Below are 23,939 nucleotides of genomic sequence, written 5' to 3'. Positions count from 1 at the left end.
ACTTATTTGGTTCTAAATACAAAATTGGATTTGAGTTAATTTCTGATTTATAGGCTGATAACTTTATGTCACCCCTAAAAACTCCACCACTCCGTCTCGTCTTTTGATTGACCGCTCCATATTTTTTTCCCCTGTGCTGAATTTTCCTCCTGCTGGAGAAAGGAGAAAAAAAACAATACTGACTGAGGGGGAAAACTGAGCGCAAGAAAGCACAGCAGAAAAATAAAGGAGGTGGAGGAAAAAAGTGAAATACCAGGAGAATAGCGGGAAGATTGGAGGAACAGGTTTGCATAGAGAGCAAGACGTCGCGCAAGTGGAGAACGAGACTTGCAATATATTTTAACAAGTCCTTGCCTTATTTTGTGATCTTTTGTTTTTCTCATCTGAGGAATAAAAAGGTGAGTTTATTCTTTTTTTATTATTATTTTATTTTTGAAGCATTAATGCAAAGCTGTGGTGGATTTTTCGGTTTTTCTGTCCTTCTGGAGAAAGTCAGGGAGTAGCCTGTGCAGATTTTGTCATTGATCATTCAACAGTCGTGCAAGAAGGCAGCAAAACGATTTATTTTTCTGGAGGGAACTCTGAGTTATAAAACGTGCAAGGGATGCAGCATGGTTCCCTTTTTGCATTTTGAAAACAAAGTAATCAATGCCCCCTATTCGGTGTTTCCTCTTTGTTGAAATCCAGAAACATGCTGCTGTGCCCTGTCAAAAAATAACAACAATAAAAAGACATGAAACTCTGCAAGAAATTCACATTTCAAAATCAGTTTGCAGGCACACAAAGCTTGCAAGCATACTTGAATATAGCCTATGTGGATATGTTTTTGTGCATGACCTGGATAAGTGTCTGGTAGAGAGAGTGCGTGTTATTGACGCGCACATGTGGCATAGCCAGCGGGTCTTTGTTTCCCCCCCTCCCTCCCCCTCTCTTTAGCAGACCCAGGCATGACAGCTCAATGCATGGCCGACCGAATATAGGCCTATATTGACATATTGTGTCGCATAAACTTGAATCATAAATGAACCTGAACGCCCCTTTTTCTCTACCTCACTGCTTTGTATTTCCAGCCAACCGGTGCGTCGTTGCTCTTCCTTTGTGGTGTTTTTTAAAAATGGGTGTCCCTACAGAGATGCAGCAATTTCATGGTAAATTACTTTATTTAGGGTTTACCATCATTTAAACGTTGTTTTTCTCCAAGAGGAGACAGTGAGGTAGGGGGAGGGGGGTCAACAGGACTGTTTTGACTGTTGGCTCGCCAGACTTGTGGGGTATAATGTGTGTCAATGTCAAATGGAGGTGTGTCCCCCCCCTTGTGTGTGCGTTCAGCAGCCCCGCATTGACTCGGATAAAACGTGAGAGGAAATCTCAAAAAGAGAAAGACACAGCATTGCCCTGAATAAGATGCGTTTCATAAGAGTCTCCCCATATGGAATATATGAGAGCCAGGCGCGCGAGGCAAAAAAAAATGTTATGGTTCTGTGTGTCGTGCCAGACCAAGGACACACACACACACACACACACACACACACACACACACGTACACACTCTCGCACATCTTTCCTCTGTCTACACGCACACACACAGCTCAACAGACAGCTTTTCACTATGCTTGCACGCACGCATTTCCAACACGCTCGCGCGCAGATACTCTGTGAGTCATGCCGCATTTGGAGACTCGCGGCCTCACTGCTCTTTGAGTGGAGTGGAGCCCCTGCTGATAACGTGCACGCGCTGCAAACTCACACACACACAAACACACACACACACACACACACACACACACACACACACACACACACACACACACACACAGCAAGGCTCTCGTGAAGGAGAAGACATTGTTCCAGGATCGTGCGTTTAGATGTACGAATGCAGAAGGCACAAGGAGGCACGCGCATCCTGCTCTCCAAGAGCTATGGCTGAAATGAGAGTGTGGTGAGACACAGAAATGCAGCCACACACACAGATACAAACAGAAAGTACAGTGTTGGTCTTTGTTGGTTGGGTGTGGTGTCAGGAATCCTGTTTTATACTTTTGTGGTATCTTGACATTTATTTTTGGTTTGACACCAGAATGAGAGCTGCCCATTGAACATTTAAATCCCCCCAAAATACATTTACCTATTTGGACATGTAGGGGTCAGTTCACGCAGATTTGAAGTTTGGGATTTACATGACATTTCTTCTGTGTTTGCTGTAAGTTTTATGTTAAGTTAAAGATTTTCTTCTATAATACTTTCAATGTGTTCTGGAAATCTTGTAGTGAAGGTCTCAATTCATCGAATGGTCACTGTGGACAGGTGTTTGGGACAACTTCATTGGGGACAGGAGTTCCTAAAGACTGTTTGAATCACATTTTTGATCAATTTCAAAATGTCTGGTAATGGGAGGGGTCAGATATAATAAACAATACGTAAAAATAGAATATCTAATACACAGTGTACTTGCTGTACCTCCAGCAGGGGTCAACAGGGACGGATTCTGCTTTAAGTTGCTGCTCAGATCGTCCAGCGTGCTGAGAGGGTGGGTCCATCATTGTCAACAGTTCAGTCAGTTTTCTGGCCTTGACCACCTCTTCCAGTCTGACGTGCTGCGAGCCCACAACAGACTCATTTATCAGTCTGTTGTTGCCATCTTTTGCTCCTCACGCCAGCACACAACGGCAAAGGAGATTGTGCTTGCAATAGCAGACTGGTCGAACATGTTGGAGCATTTTAAAGCAAACATGACGTGACCCAAGCCTCCGCAGGAAGTGAAGCTGGTCTAGGCTCTTTCTAGTCAGTGTTGGTGGACCACTCCAGTCTGTGATCCAGCTGTACACCCGACGAGCTCCACATCTGTCCCACATATGCAGATCTGGAGGAGGAGAAGTCTTGGCTCTTCTTAGGTCCAACACCATCTCATTTATCTTCCCCACGTTCGGCTGCAGGTCATTATCACTCTTAATGCATTGATGTAAACTGGTGACAAACATGGACCATGATCAACATGGGTAAAACAAGTCTTGTTAACCAAAGCAATGGACACCTACAAAGTGAAAAGCAAAGATTTGAGATTAGAGCGATGAATAGATAGAGCTTTATTAATACTGATCAAGTACCTTTTAACCACCTCATTATACCCTAACTCTTATTAAGAGTTGTTTTGATATCCATTCCACGTGATTTAATCAAAATATGAATGCCTGTGTAAAGTAGGAATATAATAGCACTGCAAGGAGCATTGCCAACATTTATTGGGCTGCTGAAACATTAAAAGATAAACACTTAAACAGTTAAAATAAGGCTTTTTATAGTACTCATTAAGTGCATATTTATGTGTTAGGTGCACACCAATGATCCCAGGAAATGAATGCAGGATATAACTGCTCCACTTATATAGTTTTGACATCATCGTTCTCCTTTCATTCTGACACTGTAGATGTTTTGAAAGTCTCTGTCTCCATGTTCCTGCAGCTTATCATGTTGGTGGGAGGACTTCAAAGTCTCTCCCTTCACTCTGTTCCAGCATTAGATATTACACATCATAGGGTACTTGTGGAGGTCAGGATAGCACATTGTTCTGTTGTGCCTTTTTTTTCCCTTTTTTTTTTAAACTCGATGAAGTGTCGAGCTGCAGAGCCGATCTTGTGCAACACTGACTTACTGTACCAGAAAAGTCTGGCCCATAGTGAAGACTGTCGGTATAGAGAAAAGATAAAAAACATGCCAATGTTATACATATATGAAATCCACTATTCAGGTCATTCTTCAAGGGAATAAAGACTTAAATTAATGACTTTTAATAACCATTAGTTCCAGTTACTGCTCTTCCCGCCATATTTAAGGCATTGCTTTTTGTTTCATTTAAACACTTTATTGATTTTGTACACTTTAAATTGATTCAATAGAAAGTATGAATACAGAACGTTGCCATTATTTATTGAAATCTTAAAGTTTTATTTGTGTAATAAATCAAACTGTTGACAAACCAAGCAGTACATTATTTATAATGAAACATGAATCCAACTATCTTTCAACTTTGTGTAAATCAGTCACTTCCCAATCACTTGAGAATTATTTCATTTATTAACTGAAGACACTTTGAACTGTGAAGTTTGTCTTGATGTCTTCTACAACCTCACAACCATCAAACATGTCTTATTCAGCTGACCTATGAGAATGTCAAGGTTTAATCAGGGTGCTCTGACTTTGAATGATCTCTAATGTATCACAGTTTGGAGTCGGGAGATTTTTTTTTTCTTGGCTTTTCCAAAAATATTCTCTGTAGTCTGAACAGTTGCCTTTTGGTCTGATGCTACATCGCCGAGTGTTTGTGTTCTGGCTCATAATCCAAGAGATCAACTTGTTGACATCATTAAACTGTGGCGGATGGGAGCATTTCCCTTCTGAGGCATCTGCTTGAAAGCTTGCAAACATTTCCGAACCAACCGAAAAACACAAAATATCTGTCAAATTTGGAATAATATTTGAAATGTTTCATTCATGACTTGCTTTTAACCTATTTTGACTTTATCTGAAGTTTGTCCTTGTTTAAACTGTAGATGGGGATGACCTTGTTTGTAAACCAACATAGCCATTTTAAATTGTCTCTGCACCATTGACCTGGTTGCTATGGTTGCTATTGACCGATGTGGCCTCATTACAGTCTAGTTGTACCGTCATTGGACATCCCCTGTTGATTTGGATTATCAGTGACAGTTTGACCTTTTGCTCTCCAGGCAGAATCAAATCCATTTGAAAGGGTTGCTCGGGTTTTTAAAATGACATTCCTCCAACACAGGGAACACTTTTTTAATGCTTACTCTCGAACACCCTTGTTATACTAAATATAGGTAATTTATAAAGTAAGAAAGATGCAATATGACCATTTTCCTCTGTCAAATTAAAGTATATCACATATAGAAAGACATTTTCCAGATTGATTATATGCAGACAGTTTGTCTCTACAGCCGTGTTTGCTCTTGTTTCACCATTAAAGTATTGCAGGAATGTTTTTTTGATGTTAGCTTAAGGCGTTAAGGTTAGCCAAAATATGCTAGTTATTTAAGTAAATGAAGATACATCAACGTTTTTCTTCGTTTGCTTATTTTATTAGCCTATGAGATTCTTGCTTTCACTGCTTACAAGCTTATGAGCGTATGAGCAGGGAGAAGTTAGCTAAGGTTAGCATAAATAGGCTAGATATTGCTGTGTAATTTAAAGTCGTCAAGAGAAAAGATACACCAAGTGCGCTTTCCTTTTGTTGAATTCATAATCACACTTTGTATTTCTGTTTGCTAACAGCGAAAGAGGTTAGCTGAAGTTAGCAAATGTTAGCTAGGTACTGTTGTGTACATATTAACTTATCAGTCAGTGAAATAGCATACCATTCCTTTTTTTGTTTGTGAAGCAGCTTTACATAAAAGCAGCTAATATATACATTGCAACATTTGCTCCATCTGCCGAGGCATGAATCCTCTAATATTCACTTGGTATAAGTGGGAAACTTATTCGAGCATATTCAGACTGTCACCTCGCCTTGTTGACTCTCCCAATATTAACATTTACTCCCACAGTGTTTGCTAATGCATCAGGTTAGACTTCAGGGAAAGGTGATATATGCTTCAGCTGTCAGAGTGGCAGATTTGTACGGCGTTGAGATGTTTAAAGTTGAAATTGTAGTTTATTTTGACATTCAGCGCTGGAGAAAGTGGATATGGAGATTTGAACAAATAGCAAGTCATGTGTTTTATCAGCTAATATAGCCTGGCATTAAGACATTGATGACAGTGTTGAGAGGCAGATAAATGTGTGGATATGAATAAAACTAGGCCAGTAAACAGCTATTATTGGAAGAGAAGCTTCAAAGGTAGATTCAGGTCCCAGAATAACATGGAATCAAATGATGTTGTCATCTTGAAATAGTCTTTGCCCTTAAGTTGAAGAGTTAACAACACTGCAATGATCTCCATTCTAAGTGCACGCCAGCTGTCGGGTTAATACGGACCTGTCGGTGTTTTGACATGGGCACTGCATCTCCGTACAGCGTCCACCTGAGCCGCTGATTAAATGTGAAGTATTGTTGGAACAAGTGGACTCTGTTATGGTGTTTGATGGCGTTCCAGTGGTTGTGGTGTTATTGAGCTGAGCTCGTCTGTGGGTGTAATTGCCTCTTTGGAGTAAGAGTTTTGTTTACTGCTCAGTTTGATTGTCGCTGCTCATTTATAGCAGTGATCCTCAGTAGTGTTGGAAAGAGCCAGATCGGATCGACATTGTAAAAAAAGCAGCATTTAGTGTTCATGACGCATGGCCAAATTCATCCACTTCTGCATTGGCTGTATCAGCCTACTTTATAGTTCCATGTCTCAATTCAACCAGGAGTTTTAACCTCTTTCAGCTAATTGTGTAGCTGAAGTTTTCCAGCCACTAAACTCTGCTCCTAACAGCCCTGTTAGCAGCCGCTGTAGACTTCAGGTTAAAAGGCTCTCATCTATAAACTCTATGCTGCTTGTCCTGCACCCAAGGAAGAAATGCATAATATGTTTTAGCAGGTAGTTGGTGGAAACCAAAACTGAGCTAAAAGCTGAAAGAATATTTGAATTTCAATAAAAATGTCAAATTAAAGACTCTAATTCAATGCCAGTGTTGCTTTATGTTTCAGCACACACCTGAACAGTAACATACAGGTTTTCTCTGTTTTGAACATGATTGAAAACATTCCAAACAGAAATCATGACATTGCTTCTATTAATGTGTCATGCTACTCCATTGCATAATGTAAAGTGTGAACAAATAGCACATTAGCCAATAAAGTAGATATTTGATGTATTATTATTGTAGGCATAACTTGAAATGCAGTGTATATTTACAGTATAAAAATGAAATTCCCTTCCCGTCCCTTATTCACATGCTCCAGCTGTATCCAGTACGGCTCACCTGAGTGCAGCTGCTGTTACTAACACTGTCTAATGTTGCACCTCTGCCTGTTGGCACCCACAGAAACACTGATTCTTCTCTGTTGACAGTAGATTGTGTGCAAACACGACAGGAGAGACCGTGGCAAAACAAACGTTGAGATTTGTGCTTCTGGGTTATTAAAAATGACTAATTTGGATGGAAACCAAAGCACAGCAAACAGCTAAAATGTCCCCCCCCCCCCCCCCCCCCCCCACACACACACACACACACAGTCAGATCTGCATCTCTCACTGTATAAAGAGGATTTACTTAATTTTGGTAATAGCTTACGAGGAAGAAAATCAAATCAAATCTCATTTATGGATAGTAATCCATTAAAATTGTTCAATTTGTTTCACCATTCTGAGGAATTTTGATATTCCTCGTAAGTTTTAACATTGAAGACCAGCGAAAAAAACAGCCGAAGATTGGTCAGTAATATTTGAACATGTCTCCCTTTTATTCCCCGTGTGGCAGCCGTGTACACTCGACCAGGTTTTCGCAGCTAGTCTGTATTTATAGTTTAAGTTTAGTAAGGAGAACACTGAGTGTGTAGGAGATCTGTCTATTCTAAATCAATTCTGCCCATGTGAGTGTTTTTTTTTTTTTATTATCATTATTATCAGAATTGTCATCATTATGTCTTGGCCAGTTGTAGTGTCTGAGAGTCGGCGTATGAAAGTATGGATTTTTAATTTTTTTTAAATAATCTGTGTAGGTGTGCTGGTGCGTAAATCTCTCTGCATCTGGGTCAGTGCGTATGGATTTTATACTGTGGAGGTGTGTGAGAATACAGCAGTCACATGCTGGGCAGTGTGTGTGTGTATGTGTGTTGAAATGTGTGTGTTTGTGGGTGCATTGCTCAGTCCGTTGCCTGATGGCTTGAGGCCAGATACAGATAGGGCAGCCCTTACAATACCCTGTCTGTTCCCACAAGTCCAAGCCGCCCTTCACAACAGCCTATTTATAGACAAATGCTCCAACCAAACACCATTCATATTTCTGAGGTGGGATGTGTGGTTGTAGATTGTGTCGATGTACCTTTTTTTTTTCTTCTTCTTCTTCCTCCAAAGCTGAACTGCGTGGTGCAAATTTCACACTCTCTGATTTTGAATCAAAACGACCCGAGTGCGCCTCGAGTCTGGTGCTGTCAGAGGTGGCGGGTTCTTAATGTGTGTGTGTGTGTGTGTGTGTGTGTGTGTGTGTGTGTGTGTGTTTTAGCATTCCACAGCACGCAGTTACATAATCAGAAATGTTTGTCAATAGATCCACGGGCACAGGAAGAGCCAGGAGGGGCGGAAAATAAACAGCGCAAACATGCTCGCAGGGGTAAAACGTTCAACCCCCCGCTGGCCCGAGCAGTATCCATGTGGAGTGCTTCTATACGGAGGAGATTGTCTGCAGTTGTGTCACGGATCTCCTAGCAACAAGAGCTGCCGCCTTGACGGGGGGAAAAAAATGGCTGTAGGCTAGTGATGGATAAATATGTAAGTGCAGGAAAACAGCTACCTGTAACTGAAACCAGAGATTCAGTTGTTCAGTTAAGGTCTAAAAAATGAAACGTTTACTGGAGCTGTACTGAACATGTGTGACCTTATTGAAGAAAGTCGAGATTGCAGGTTGTTGGATCGCAGAAACAAATTTCGAAGGGCAATGGCTGGGTCGGAGTGTCCTCTCAACAGAAGTGGGTCTTTCTTTAAACCATGAGCATAAATGGCAGAATTTTTCACCGCTGACTTTTCCTCCCAGCCCCCGATTCAAAACCACCGTTTGGACGGATGTACTCGTAATGAAGCTGCTTCATACTCTTTCCTGCTCGCCAGGAATGTTCCTCCTCGCTCTTTTGTTGATACTGCTGTTATATTACATGACAAGAAGCAAAAGGCTTAAAATGTCATCGTCCTGTCAATTTGCCTACCGTGCATATTTGATTCCAGTTTATAAAAAAAAATAAAAAATGGCAGAATCATCAACTCTGGATGACCCCGATGAAGGCCACAAGCCGGAACGCGCCGGTCTAATTTGTTCATAAAGTTGATCTTCATACTGAAAAGTGCTGCTGAAGCTTTTTGAACTCTTCTAGCCTTTCACTCCTCATGCACCTTGATAGTTGTGCCAGAAAAATCCCACTCTGCTTCTTCAGACTAATCGACTCAGACAGAAATAACTTCACACCCTGATTTCTACCAACACCATACATCAGTGACTGCTTCGTTAAAACGTGTTATAATGAATGGAGTGATCCTTGTGCTAGTCGACTGACTAGTACTCGACAACTCAAGTTTTTTGAGTTTATAGAGGAGGGTATGAATGACTTCTCCAACATTTACACCAATAAGAGGAATGTTTTTGAATCTGCACATGGGAAACAATCGACTTCATATTCAACATCAGACACCAGGAGGGACTATAGGCATGAACCATTTGTTGTAGCACGACTCCTGTGTTTTCAAATGGCGCCAATTAATCTGAAGGTAGCTGTCAGCTAGCTTTATCCGACTCCATCAACGTGATTGAAGATCACGGCCATTTTCCCCAACCAAATTTTCCACCACACACAGAAACCGATGCAATCCCCCTTTTAATAACTCACAGGGTAGCAGGGTCATTAACTCGTGTGTACGTTATTTATCCGTTAACTGTGAAGTGAACGCAGTAATCACAGTAATTAGTCGCCTGCTGTAATATTAGCTGATAATTATTATTCACTCTACGTGGTTCAGTCGGCGCTGAGCTCTCAATAAGTCATGGTAACAAACAGGAGGATATTTAGTGTCTGTTAATCTGTTATTCATTTAAAACATATTTCATTTGTCTACATGATCAGCCACCAACACTGTTAGCGCTCGGTTATCTCCATGTGTTCCAGTCAGTAACAGACGATGTTTAACATGGATTAGTCGCGCGTTGGAAGCTGCTCCACATCTCCAGTAACCATGAGGTCTTCTGTTGTAAGGACGAGGCACCGGAGTGATGCTGGAAGATGCAGCAGCAGGCGGCCATCTTCATGGGCTTTATTTAGCGCGTGATCTATGGGATTAGCATGACTCATACTGTAGATACTGGTAGTAGCTCATGTTCTGTAAATAGTCCATGCAGTGTTGGGAAAGCTGCTTGTGAAATGTAGAGAGAGCTAAGCTACAGGTTAGCTTCACTACGCCAAAGCTAGCCACGGGATATCCATTTTGTCCTATTGTAAAAGTATCACCGTTTTAGTTTTTTGGAGGTTTGGTAGGACAAACAGTTTAGCATTTATTTTTCAAATGTTGAATACAATCATTTAAATAAAATACCACAGTTCTACAAAGAGGTGAAGTTGACACACTTGGATTAGCACTCGTCCCAGAGCGGCTTTGGCGGCAGGCCTGCTCACTGGCTGAAACCTTTTAGAAGTAAAACTAAAAAAAGCATTTTAAAAAGTCCTGATAATGTTTGCTAAATGTAAATTGAGGCTCTAAATATGCTTCTAGAAACCCGCTGAGACTTCCATTCTTTCACATGCAGGTACTGATGTATTTTTAAAACTGCGTGTTTTTGAAGTTGCTGCCTTTTTAGAAAATCTCTTTAATGTTTGGCCGCAACAACAATGAGCTCACCATCAATGAGCTGATTCTCACTTTCACCTCTTTGCAAATGGCTCCAGACGAATACGAATGTACCCTTGCTTGAAGGTCATTTTTGTGTGTTGTTTGTGTGTGAGGGGGAAGCACACAGGGAATCATGCGCTCATCATCCGTTGATTAGCTCGGACCTAAATCGAATCCATCGATCGGGCTGTCTGAGTCTCCCATTTTCTGCACGTCATGAACACACTCACAGATCTGACGTGAACAAAGGACAATGAGCTGCTGTCTTTAATGTATTTACATAATTAGTCATGCTAATTAGGCGGCTGGTTTCACTTCATGCTTCACCGTGACGCATTGTACACATTGTTGATCTGACAAACCTAAAGGCTTATGTGCCAGACGTCGTTAGGAGTCGACGTCGCAGAAGGAGAGAGAGAATTTGAATTTCATAGATAAACCAGAAACCAGTGCTGTTGTGTTTATCATAAAGAACATGTCCGTACTGCAAGTTCACCATAAAATGATGTCGAAAATGAACACCATTCCTTTGAACAGTAACAGGAAATTACAAACCCCATTTAATGTGTTGCTTTGACTTTTTCATGTTTCTTCTGAGATGCAGCAGACGACCGTTCAACACGACTCTGCTTCTGCTCCGGCTGTGTGCCAGCTGAAAGCGAGTTTTTCCTTGCCACTGTTACTTTAATGTTTCCAAGTGCCGTGTCTCATAGTTGATTAATGTTGAGTCTCCGTGTAACAGTGTTTGTATTCATCCCAAACATCCACACTGTCATGGTTCGGATGTTAGTTTAACAAACACACCTGAGTGGAGAGAGAAAAGGCGAACACACGTGATGATATTGATATTTCTTATGCTTCAGGCTGCTTCAACTATCACCAGACGTATTAAATGGTACAAGATGGGACTAACTATAACATGCACTACTGTCAGGATGGGTTAAGATTTGAGGCCAACATTTGACTGGCATTGAGGGCCAACATATAAAAATATAAATCATTAGATTAACCGACAAATTATTCAGGTGCCGTCTAGAGGTTAATTTAGTTTAATCATTTAGTTATGGGTTTATGCTAGTCCAATACATCCCTACTTCCACTGAATCATCCCATGTAGACATCAACAATGTAAAGAAATGAGGGCATCCAAGAGTTGAGCAGTGACACTTTTCTGAACAAATGGGTTCTCACTCAATCAGCCAAAGTATTTATTTTCAGTATAATCTGATACTTTGAGTATCTGAGTACTTTCACAACAATCGGTTTGATGATGTATGGGTAATAACTATTATTTGTCAAAGAGTACTTTCACTTTAAAACAGGCAGAGAGACTGGATGTCTGAGTGGAGGTGAGATCATGAGTGAGTGAATAAAAGGCGGTCTGGCAAATGGAAAGAAGAACTGAGCTGTTCTGCTGAGTGATGGACGATCGAGGATTGGAGAGGACAAGAGGACAAAGCTATCTGCTGAGGGAAAGAGGGAAAACAGGCTTTTTCTAAGCTGCTCTTTCGTTTGTTCGAGGGCCTTTGGAGAGCCAAGGTGATCCACGTTTGCCCATCCAACGCCGTGGGAATCTGCACAGGAGATTTAAAGAGGGATGGAGTGAGCTCAGGCTTGGCTCAAAGAGGAGACATGGGGAGCTTTGGTCTCCCCTCTCCGAGTCTCCATGCTGGCGGCTGCTGAGCGTCCTCTCTCTCTCCAGATATTTGTCACTCATGTTTCTGTCTTTCTTATGCTCTTTGGTTGTGAAATGTATCCAGCAGACTGAGCAACTGAACTCCCCCCAAAAAAACTGATGTTCAATGTGTTTCCTGGGGAATGGGTATGCTTACAAATGCACCGTACCCGTTGTGTATTATAGTGTAGTTTGTTAAAAAAAAAAAAAAAAAAAAGCTTCTTCCTGAGAGATGAAGTGAGGTTTGTTTCTAGTGAACAAAGTTTGATTTACTTACTTCACGACAAATGTTACAGCTCGCTGTTTTAAAACGTTCTTTGTATTGATGGAATACATTTATTAAAGGATACGCTTTAGAGGCTCTACTTGGTAGATTTTGGATTGGACCTACTTTCCACATGCTTCCAGTCAATATGCTAAGCTAAGCTAACTCTTTATGATGCTTTTTTGTAAAACTTTTTTCTTTGAATTGATGAAACAATCAATAACAATTTATGCATTTTCTTTAGAGGTGCTAGTAAGTGGAATTTGGATTGGAGCTGCTTTCCCCTTGCATTCGGTCATTATGCTAAGCTAACTCTCCACAGGTTGCTTTTTCTTAAAGCTTTGTTCTTTGTCTTGATTAAGTCATTATTATAACACATTATGTATTGAAGGACTGGCTTTAGAGGTGCTTGTCGGTGGATTTTGGATTGGAGCTGCTTTCCAAATGTGCCTGTTTATAATGCTAAGCTAAGCTAACTCTCCACTGGTTTCCTTTTTCCTAACTGGACAAATATGACTGTTATGTGGCATTGATTCCTTCTTTAGACCTTCTGCAAGGCAGCATGATATTGAGCATTAACAAACTCTGCTGTTTCAATGCATTACTGTGAAAATCTACACGTTGACGCCTATAATGCAGAAATCTACGATCCCCATACAAAATATACTGTTGTTTTACACTTTGACTTGTAAGTGTTAGAAACTTGTTTTTAGTGACTAGCGATGAGGTAGAGTCATGATACCTGTCGACACTTGCTTTCAGTTAAGCTAAGCTAACAGTCTATTTGCTGTAGCGTTTTATTAATGGAAAGACGAGTCAGATGGAATATTTCCTAAAATATCACTGAAATCTTTTCAACCACAGCAATAACTGGCTGCATTATCAATCAGAGAAGTTCAACTTCACTCTTGACACTAAAGCTTGATATGACGTTCTTTGTACGGGGGAACATAACTCTTCGAATTTCCATCTGAAAGAGAGCACAGGAGGGGAGATAGTGATTTATAAAGCATGGAATGAACCGCCATGCTTTCTCTTACATCTTGTTATTTCCACGTGTATGGCCTCCATGGATCATTGTGCTGAATCGTAAAAAAGAAATTTCATCCTCGGCAGACGGGCCTCAGGCAGAGCTGCACATCACTGTGGTGCATATAAAACTGACACCGCGGTACCCAGGTGTGACAACGGCGACGCTCTGCAGACTAACACGATTCGCTTCAGGACGGGGAACACATTCGGTCCTGAGTGTGACGCCCGTAACACCTGGGTCTCCTTACTGTTTCAGTGCATGTGTGTCAGCAGGGTGATACATATGTGGGACAAAGGACACTGCATGCTTCTACCTCCGCCCCTTATATAGTCCTGACCGATTAGTAGATTTGATTCCACGTTGGGTTTTTTTTCCGTATTTATATGTCCGTGGTGCATTGAGTGCTTTCTTGAAATGAGAAATTGTCAGGGTCTGAATACAGGTCTACATGAACCAGAGCCACAAGCGTCCTTGACGTTTGAGTCCTCCTTTGCTCTCTGCCTTTTAGTCATGCAGCTATAAACACCTCAATATTTACTGCCTCACACATTCAAACCTCTGTCCCCTCTGGATGCCCCAGGTTTAACCTTTCAGCAGGTCAGCCTACATACTCAATATAGGGGACGCTAACGCTCAGTGCCCTACTTCAGCACCCTGTTTACATGTCTGGGTGTGTATCTCGGTGTCTGGACACATGTTTTTGTTTCCGAGCTGCAATCACTGGTGGCAGCTGTACTGTTTGCCCGTTTCATTCCTGCAGACAAAGGCCTGCAGTGAGACAGGGAGACTGGCAGAAATCAAGAGAGAAACACAAATGGAAAGCCAGACGCTTGACAAAAGATAGATGGAGAGAGACCGGGGGAAGAAGTGCAAAGCTGTGAGAAATATAAAGAGGGAGAGGGCAGATGGAGAAGGGAGAGAGAGAATTTTATTTTTATTTTTTTTCTGTGTTTGACAGCCGCTTGTTACATCATCTCAAAGCACAACAATGTAGTAGATGATTAAAGACAAATAAAAGTGCATTTGAAGTTGGAGAGCTTTTCTTCCAGAAGTGCAAGGCTTTGACAAGAACTCATCTGCCAAGCTATGTGAAGTATCAGCTTGGTTAAAGGGCCCAAATTATCAAAATATGAAGCTTCGGGTGCCGTCTTGCTCCACTTCTAGACGCTGTGCTCGAGCTTATTGTTGATTTGAAGCTTCAAACTGGACTGGTTGAAGACTCGGCTAATTGCTCTAATGCTTGATCATTAGCATGCTATCGATCCACAGAAGCGTACATTTCTCGCTCCGTCCGCCACATCATTTAGAAAGAAGCCTTTTGGAGAAGAGGTGAAATATCTTCAACATCTTCAACCTGTCCAGTTGCCTTCGGACCAATTCATCAAACGACACAATTTGGCTTTTTCTATTCTTTTGGTCGAAGCTTTAAACAGAACTGAATGTCACTTTAAAAAAAAAAAAACTCTCCTTCACTAAAAACGCTCAACTTCGACGTTCTATGTTTATCTTCCCGAAAAGCGTCGGCCTGAGCCAAACATTTGAGCGTCATCATCGTCCTGTGGCAGCCAATCCTGTGCTGGCTTTTCCAGTGAATCATGGCAAGCCTTGTGCAGCCTAATAAAAAACAAAATCAGCTTCTGGAGGGTTCAGAGTGGCAGCCTGAATGTAGAGTAACCGTGTGGTGACATTGCATCAAAGGATGAAGAGAAGGGAGTCAGCGTGACGGAGCAGGAGTCGGGGGGATGGAGAGGGACCGGGGGAGGGGGGGGGAATGAAGGGATGGATTGACGAAAACAGATTGTGACAGGCTGGAATTAAATGGCCTGCTAACAGTGGGGAAATGAAATGCCATTGCTTTGCAATGATTATGAATGCGAGTGGATTAATGCAGCTGGGTCAAGTATTTAAAGCAGACTGATATCTGAGACAAGGAGCCTGTTTAGTGCAACAGATGAACCGAGCAACTGTTGTCCGACAGCTGAAATGTGGACGTAGAAAAATGGCGAACAAGAAGCAAAGCATGCTCGAGGGAAACGTTTCTCCTCCCTGGTTTACAACTCTCCAACCCTTAATGCTCTTCATGCGAATCTGTCTTTTCCTCTCCATCCATCTCCCTGCGTCTTTTTCCAACGGTGACAGACGGTGCCCACTGTGCAGTTTAACAGTTATTACATGCTTGGAGACACACTGACTCAGAGACAGGAAGAGGCAGAGATAAAGGAAGATGGAGTTAGGCCGATTAAAACGTTACAGCACCAGGAGACTGTACATGTGGTGGAGAGAGAGGGTGTGTCGGGGTAGAGTTGAGCGACTGTATGTAAGACCTGTATCAATGCCGAACGCACGGCGTAGTCGTGTGACTGTTGCGTGCCATCTTGTCTGCTTCGTAGCTTTTCTTAGCGTAGCTGCAGCTCCGTGCGTTTCCTCGTCTCACTTCCTGTTTGGGTTTGTTCCATTCTGTCCAGCTCGACGCGTGCCCGCGGTGTACGCCATTAAAAGTTGACTAGCTTAAAACCTGAGCAGAGCGTAATGGGGCTAATAGGTTCCAGCGATGGACCGCGGCGCTCGCTGTGGAAACGCAACCATCGACTACAGTGGCAGCTAACGCTAGCTTAGATCGCGGCGTTCGCAAAATATCTGTAAATTGGGGGCAAGATATCTATCCTAGTGCATTGACTAACTACACCTATTGGTTGATAAACAAACAGACAACCAACCGTTTAATAGTGAATTCCTTAAGACCCAAAAATGGAGCTAATAGAGAATTTAAAATAGGTTATATTTTCTGGTTGTTGAGCTTATGAGGCCAAACAAATTCTAACCTTTCTCAAACTCGTTGACTGAAAACTCTGTAAAACTCTGAAATTGTGCTTATTATTATATAGTATATGTTGTACTTTTTTTTTCTCAAATGGATGTGCAGATTCACACATTGACATCACACAGACTTGTAGCACAAGTTGTCCTTACCAACGCTCACATGGAGAAATACCAGAGGCCTATTAATAAACACAGAGACTCATTTGTACACGTTTACTCTGCAGTCATGTCAGGACATGCCCCACCTATAAATAAAGTGTGTGTGTGTGTGTGTGTGTGGGAGGGGGGGGCGGGGGTCAGTCAGTGAGGTCAGAGTTCAAGCTACTCTTGGGCGAGCAGCTGGCTAGCTATTTACGTTTATAACAGAGTGTCTCTGTGGTACTTGTTTCACACTCTTATAGCTCGGGGACCCTTGTGACCCTTGTTGCTAATAACGCCAGCAGGGTTACAAGGGTCGACCCCACGCTAAATTCACTCACTGTGGCTGGATTCAGTCTGTGCACCTTTGCTCCTCATTGCTTGTAGCTTTAATCAGACGGCCCATTTCAGTCAGGATACTTCAGAGAGATGTTATAAAAACTATATTTTCAATGGAAACCCAACAGTATCACTCCCTGCCGCCAACACTAAACTAAACAATGTGAAGCTTATTTAAAAAAATATCTAATCTTCATGTATAACGTCTCAGTCTTTGAGACATTCAGAAGCTCGCGCTCAAGCAAACGGCAGCTACTTTCACATAGATTGGTTTCAGCTTATTTGCATTTAACCCACACGCACACAATCTCCTCTTGTCATTCATTTCAGACGCCGCTGATTTAATTAAGCCCAGGGTGAAGTTAAAATGTTGCGTCGCTTCCGTACATCCACGCGGCTGTGTGTGGGTATCCAGAGGAAGTGCTTGTATGTGCTCTGGTGTATTTGTGTATGTACGAGATGCTACGAGCACATTAACTGAAGCGGAGCCACCAAAGTCCTTGGCAAAGCCGCGGTCCAGAAACAGGCTGGATAAGCTCGTCGGTCACGGAGGAGTTTGGGGGGAGGAGGGGGGGACAGTAAGGAAGAGCACACAGTCACTCAAATGGTTTTGGATTTGTTGGTCATGTGGTCAGGATTGTCAGTGTTAATGTCGTTAAAGATCCTGATATACTCCAGAGGATTCTGTAAATACTGGACTGCAGCTAAAGATGATCTCCTCATAAAACTCATCTGACATTTTGTTTTTCTTTATCAATGGATTCACTGCTCGGTCAAGTTAAGATTCAAGTACTTTTTTCCTCCCCTAAAATCAGATACATCAGTATTCAGTTCACAGATTCACTAAACATGGTGTTGAAAGAACCAATCAGGTGCCACTGAAAGTGGTGGGCAAGTCTAAAATAGTGATTGCTGTGTATTTATTTCAGATAGCTTCATCATCATCTGACCAAGTTGCAACATTTGACACGTGTGTGTGTGTGTGTGTGTGTGTGTGTGTTTGTGTGTGACAGAGGCTGCAGCAGCTGTCTGCATGCTGGGCAATAAATCATTGAATGTGGACACTTACTTTGAAACAGAGGAGCAATAAATATATGAATGTACAAGGAAGGCGAGGAGAGATGGATGACAAACAAGTGTAGTGACGAGTGTGTGTGTGTGTGTGTGTGTGTGTGCGTGTGTGCACGTTTATGTGTATTTGTGGGTCCAGAGGTTGATGAATCATTTCCGTTGGAGACAAACTAAGACACAGCTCCCCTGGGGCAGCACTTCAGTTTCTGATGAATGCACACGGACACACACACACACACACACACACACACACACACACACAGTTTATAAGGGCATGAATTGTTCAGACATAATAAAAGGTCCCTTATTTCATCTTGAAATGTCAGAGTGGATGTAACGCTGTGAACTGGACACAGTAACGACCTGTGCTATTAAAATGCCCTTTCAGCTTGAGGCAATTCAGAAACAGAAAAATTGTTGATGTATCACAATCAAACTCCTCAGCAAGAGAGATTTGAAAAAAAAAAGAGTTTTTCCTCAACGTTTCGAAAACAAACGGAAGGATTTTTTTAAAAAGCAGGGGAGCACATGAGCTGTTTGCTTCTTTAGTAGCCTGATGTGACAAAAATGGCTGCCCAAGTCATCAAGTTGCATAATGTGATTTGTTATCGGCGAGAACTGAGAGAGCGGTGACAAAAAAAAAAAATCTAATTTATTTCAATCTTTCCCGGATACAGGCTCCGTTAGCCCGTCGTTTGGAGGGATCAATCACGCGAAATTAACTTATCTCAAATTGACCTTCAACCTTTCTGGTGCCTTTGGGCGTGCCGGTTAATGTGCCTCTCCTGTAAGCTAACAGTGACACGCGCTGTTAGCTGTTAGCTGTTAGCTGTTAGCTTTAGAGTTAGCTGCTGAGATGAAACTCTTTTCGTCGTCCTTATCAGTCACTTATTTGTCACAGTCAGCCTCCTCTCTGGTTTGTGTCTCTACCTTCTGTGTTGTTGTTTTTTTACACCTTCATCTTGCTTTGCTTTGCGTCCTCCTTTCTCATGTCCTCACTCCTGCCTTTAATCCATCCTCCCGCTTCCTTTCCTTTGTTATATCGACCTCTTTTTTTTTTTGTCATTAAATCTGAAAGCTAGCTTACAGTCTGTGTTGTTTTATACGCTTCATGTGTTTCCAACACTCTTCCGACCCACAATCCTTTTCTGCACATTTTAGCATTTCAGCACTAATTAACTCCCGTGTTAATCCCAGAGGAAACATCTACATACTGTATTTAATCTCTTGCTGTGTGTGCGTGCCTGTGTCCACATGTGTGGGCCTTTTTTTTTTTTTTTTCATGTGTGTTTTGCGCACCTGTTCCCTCCCTCACAGCGCCGTATGTTTATGAACGATGACAGTTCAGGTGACGTGTGTTTTAATGTTGCACTTCAACACACAGAAGAGATGTGCTTCATGCTGTGCTTCTCTCGTTCCGCCTGTACAGGACGCGACGCCATGACGACAGAAATGCAAGAGATCGCCATCACGGAGGAGAAGCCTTTACTCACGGGTCAGGCTGAAGCGAAGGTCAGAGACGATGCAGCGCTCACACATCGTACACACTGTTTGTACACACACTGCAGACTGCATGTCAACAGGCACACAGGGCTGACTTCCACCCAAGAATTGAGACATAAGGGCTTTAGTTAGTTGCATGGTCGTCGGTGTGTAATGGGCTTGATCTGAAACCACAGAGAAAGTGTGTGTGTGTGTGTGTGTGTGTGTGTGTGTGTGTGTGTGTGTGTGTGTGTGTGTGTGTGTGTGTGTGTGTGTGTGTGTGTGTGTGTGTGTGTGTGTGTGTGTGTGTGTGTGTGTGTGTGTGTGTGTGTGTGTGTGTACGTGTGTGACCCAGGAGTGCAGAAAAAATGAGGGCTGGTTTGTGTCTGTTACCAGTTGTGTCCTTTCTTTGTATATGAATGTGGGTTTGCCTGTTTCACATGTCAACATGTGCTGCCAACATATCTGTTCGTGTGTGTGTGTGTGTGTGTGTGTGTGTGCGTGTGTGTACAGCTGCAGTATTGGCTTGGATGTGCGTTGACGTCAAAGCCCTCGAGGGAGCACGAGCAGCTCCTCTGCTCTGCGCGCTGATGTTGCCGAGCAGACGCGGCAACGCAGAGCACAGCTGTCTGTTTCTCACTGCTGACACCTGCTGGTCAGACTGGGAACTACAACACTTTTAAAAACAAAAAAACAGCTGCAGGGGCCAAAATATACACTATTGTGTTCTTGTAATTAGGAGTTAGTGAACAGGTCGAGGATTGATCATTCATGCAGCTTGTCAGCTCATCAAAGAGTTCAACCCATCCGCTTTTCTTTTTTTCTTTTCTCTTAATGTCGACAAATCTTCAACAAAGATCCAATTTGAGCTTCATAAGTGAATCATATCTGAGTCACCACAGTGCCTCTGTCTAACCACACTCATTGTAACTGTGTGGAACAGCTGCTCAAACATCTGGGCGCTGTAGTTTCTAGAAATGAAGTTACTCAAGCAGAGGTGAGAAGTGAATGTGTTGGGAGTGTGTGTGTGAGTGGTCGGGGAAAGTTTAGAAGAGAAATGCAACTCAAATTAAAGGAATGATGCTAAAAAGAAGAAGGTCACTTTTTGTGTCATTATGTTTTTGACTTTTCTCCATCTGAGAGCTACTTTAAAAAAACTGAAAGAGGCCAAGAGCTACGTGCTTTTATTTACACATCAGCTGAATGAAGCTAACGTTTGTACAACTACTTATAAATAATCTTAACTTCCCATCAAGGTTAAAAAATATATATATTTTACACTTCTTATTGTTCCACATGGTCAGCTATGTTACTGGAAATTGCGTTTACTGTCATCCAATTATTATTATTTTGCGTATTTGCATAATGTATTAAAGACAGTAGGAAACCTCTGTAATGGGCCCCCGTCTGACAACACTGCCCTGCTCGGCATGTGTGTGTGTGTGTGTGTGTTGTTAAAAACAAACAAACAAAGTTTGTCAGTGAAAACGACTGAAGGGGAAAATGAAGAGGAGATCTCTGTGTGGGAGTGAGAAACGAAAGATGAAGAGCATCAGGACACGGGTAGATGTGATCGTGGTTGGAGAGGCCGATGGGCCCCGACAGAATCTAGAATCACCACACGCTGACAGGATTCAAGACTCAACAACAAATGGTTTGTTGGCATTTCAATGTTAAAAAAAAACAAAAAAACGTTGACCTCTTCCCGTTGACCTTAAAGGGATACTTCACCCATTTGCATGAAGCTGTGTATCATTAGAAACATGGTAGTAGTGTTGAATGGTCGTGAATCCAGCCCTCATATTTTTCTCACCTCAGGGCAAAATGAGGGCTGGATTCACGACCATTCAACACTACTACCATGTTTCTAATGATACACAGCTTCATGCAAATGGGTGAAGTATGCCTTTAATTTAAACTGGAAAGACACCAATGGTCTGCTGCGGTGATGAATGCTCACTTTTGCTTTATAGTCGTCATTCTTACTTGCGACGTCTGAGACACGATGATGGGATGTGAGTGGCAAACAAAAAAAAATCAGAAGAATTATCAAGACGTCCATCTGTCATTTGACGTCCTGCCTCCACCCCACATGCATCGGCCCTCACGTGCTGAGCGAGATGGTCGACTTCTTTGGGTCGTACCCGCGTCCTTTCATCATACAGCCTCGCCACCAAACACCCAGGCCTTCAGGAGGACACGCCCTCCTCCATTTCTGCTTCCCACTCGAGCTAATTTCCGAAAGAGCGTGTGATGTTAGTAATTCATTAACGAGGGGAAATGGATCAAAGGTTGCAATCGAGCGTCCCATTTTCAAACCTCCCACTGACTGACTTCCTCCGACTAATCCTCCGAACCCCACAAACACCTGCTCCTCTGAAGAGCCGCTGCACGAGCTCCACATGGGGCCTGAGTGGCTTTGAATTAGGAAACAAAGGCCATATGCTCTCTACGTTAATTATGCACACCATAAAGACCCTAAAAGACGCGTTTTCATCCTCATATTCCTCATCGTGATAGTTTGTGAGAATATTGGATCCTTTAGATTTCACAGATCCAGAGATGATATAGAAATGAGCTGATGTAGGAAAGTTGTGCAAACACTGTTGCCCCTTGGCTGAAAAGGTACTTAAAAGTTGGTGTATGTAATCACGAGAGCCGGCTACTTTTTTTTTTTTTTTTTTTTTTTTGTTCATATGATGAAAGTAAAAATTTGAAGCTTCTGGGTTTGCAAATGTAAGAAAACAGATTATTATTGAGTTCTGGATCATGACACTTATACGAGGTCACATAGACTAAACTGTTTATTAAGAAGTAACGACCCTAGTGCGATGTAGTTTATGAGACCAAAAGATGCATATTTTAGACTCTATTTATCCCAATTTGGGACGACGAGTTGGAAATAAGCAACAGCTCTGAATTCTCTGTGTAGCTCTGCACTGTCATTCTTTAGACTGAAATTATCCCAAAATGAATAAATCCATTCAAGTTGATTTAGTGTCTCCTGATGAACTCTTCTTCATTTGTCACAGGACGCTGAGGCTGCTGCCAGGATACTGCTGGACCAGGGACAGGTAAGACTTCCTGTCTTTATGAACTTTATGGACTTAAGAGAACAATCAGAGTTCTTGTTTGTGTGAAGTCATGAATCGTGTCGGAACTGTTCCAAATAGTCCGTAGCATTGTGTCAGATTCTGCGATTTTGGGTATCAATAAGTCTGAGTAGAATGGTCCAATGGGGTTTCAGCAGCAGGTATTGATCGTAAAACATGAAAGCGATCTGTGCAAAGGAGACGGAGTGCGTGGGCTAACAACTGACAACATCGGAGCTTTTCTTGATTAAAAACCAATAAATCCCGCGGTGAGGGTGCACATCCCAGAGGCTGTAGTCCTCCAAGTGGACGGCCCGGGTTCTAATCTGACCCAACTCGTTCTATTCTACCGAAAAACCCAAGAACAAATCTTGAAAATCAAAAAAGAAAAAAAATCTTCTAATGTCTTCTTACAAGTTCAGCGAAGAATCCGGTCATAGACTCGGTCTGTCTTGTCGACTGCAAACGTTGATTATTAGAGCACCAGGAAGGAAGTCTTGTCCAGTCCGATGGACTTCTGATGGATCGTGTGATATAAGACGGACAGGACTTCCTGTTTCAGGTCTTGTCCAGCTGAGATTTGATCTGTGGAAGAGGGGGGGGGGGGGGATGAAACTGTTTGATAAAGGAGACTTCACTGAATGAATGTCAGTCTTGCATATTGACTTTGTTGGGGTTTCCTTCGCGCTCTCTGCAGGAGCACAGTATCGAGACCCCCCATGGTGTCCTGCATGTGACCCTCCATGGCACCCGCACCACCCGCAGGCCCGCTATCCTGACTTTCCATGATGTGGGTCTGGACAGTAAGTCTTTTTCTCTCTCTCTTTTGTCTTTTTAGTCTTCTGAAATATTTCCCTTTTTTTCTTCAACCTCCCGTTTCTGACTTCTCTCTCTCTCTCTCTCTCTCTCTCTCTCTCTCTCTCTCTCTCTCTCTCTCTCTCTCTCTCTTCTCTCTCTCTCTCCCTGGCAGGTAAGAGCTGCTTCTCCCCTCTCTTCAAGTTCGAGGAGATGCAGGAGATTGTCAAGAATTTCACCCTGATCCACGTGGACGCTCCGGGACAAGAGGAGGGAGCTGCCGCCTACCCCGTCGGGTACGAAATCCACTCTGTACTCACGTGCCGGTGTCCCCTCCTCCGTCCTCGTGTAACCTTTTTTTTTTTTTTTTTTTTTTTTTAAGTAAACTTCTCAGAAATGGAGACAATCCTCTGCGGAAGGCTTAAACCTAATCTCCTCCAAAAAATACCCAACAGTCCCATCGCTCCTATCTCCCTCTTCACTGCTCTCTAATGCGCTCTCGTCAGAGATTTAAATAAAATCCAGCCCTTTCTCTGGTTCCTCTCATTTCTTCCCCCGACACTTCCTCTATCACTTCGCGTGAGCGTTTTAAGGGCTCAGGAGGATTTTGACTCGCGCATTGTCACGGCAACGCGACTGTGACCCTCGACTCCTGCTGGCGATTCCAGGAAACGAGGCTTATTCTTCTATGTCATCTCGGT

General features: G+C 42.5%; 1 protein-coding gene across 1 annotated transcript in view; it reads left to right on the top strand.

The window, feature by feature from the left end:
• ndrg2 (NDRG family member 2) overlaps nucleotides 1-23,939 on the top strand; it is a 31,346-nt gene continuing 7,407 nt past the window's right edge. Inside the window, exons 1-5 of the mRNA XM_079371700.1 lie at nucleotides 1-398; nucleotides 19,299-19,381; nucleotides 22,384-22,425; nucleotides 23,141-23,246; nucleotides 23,414-23,534. Of these exons, the coding sequence (XP_079227826.1) occupies nucleotides 19,310-19,381; nucleotides 22,384-22,425; nucleotides 23,141-23,246; nucleotides 23,414-23,534 (341 nt within the window). The 5' untranslated portion in view covers nucleotides 1-398; nucleotides 19,299-19,309. The remainder of the gene's footprint in view (nucleotides 399-19,298; nucleotides 19,382-22,383; nucleotides 22,426-23,140; nucleotides 23,247-23,413; nucleotides 23,535-23,939) is intronic.

Source organism: Symphodus melops, assembly GCF_947650265.1.
Source record: "Symphodus melops genome assembly, chromosome: 20".
Classification (NCBI taxonomy): Eukaryota; Metazoa; Chordata; class Actinopteri; order Labriformes; family Labridae; genus Symphodus; species Symphodus melops.
The sequence above is the reverse complement of the archived record's forward strand: the minus strand, read 5'-3'. Positions and strand labels throughout refer to the sequence as shown.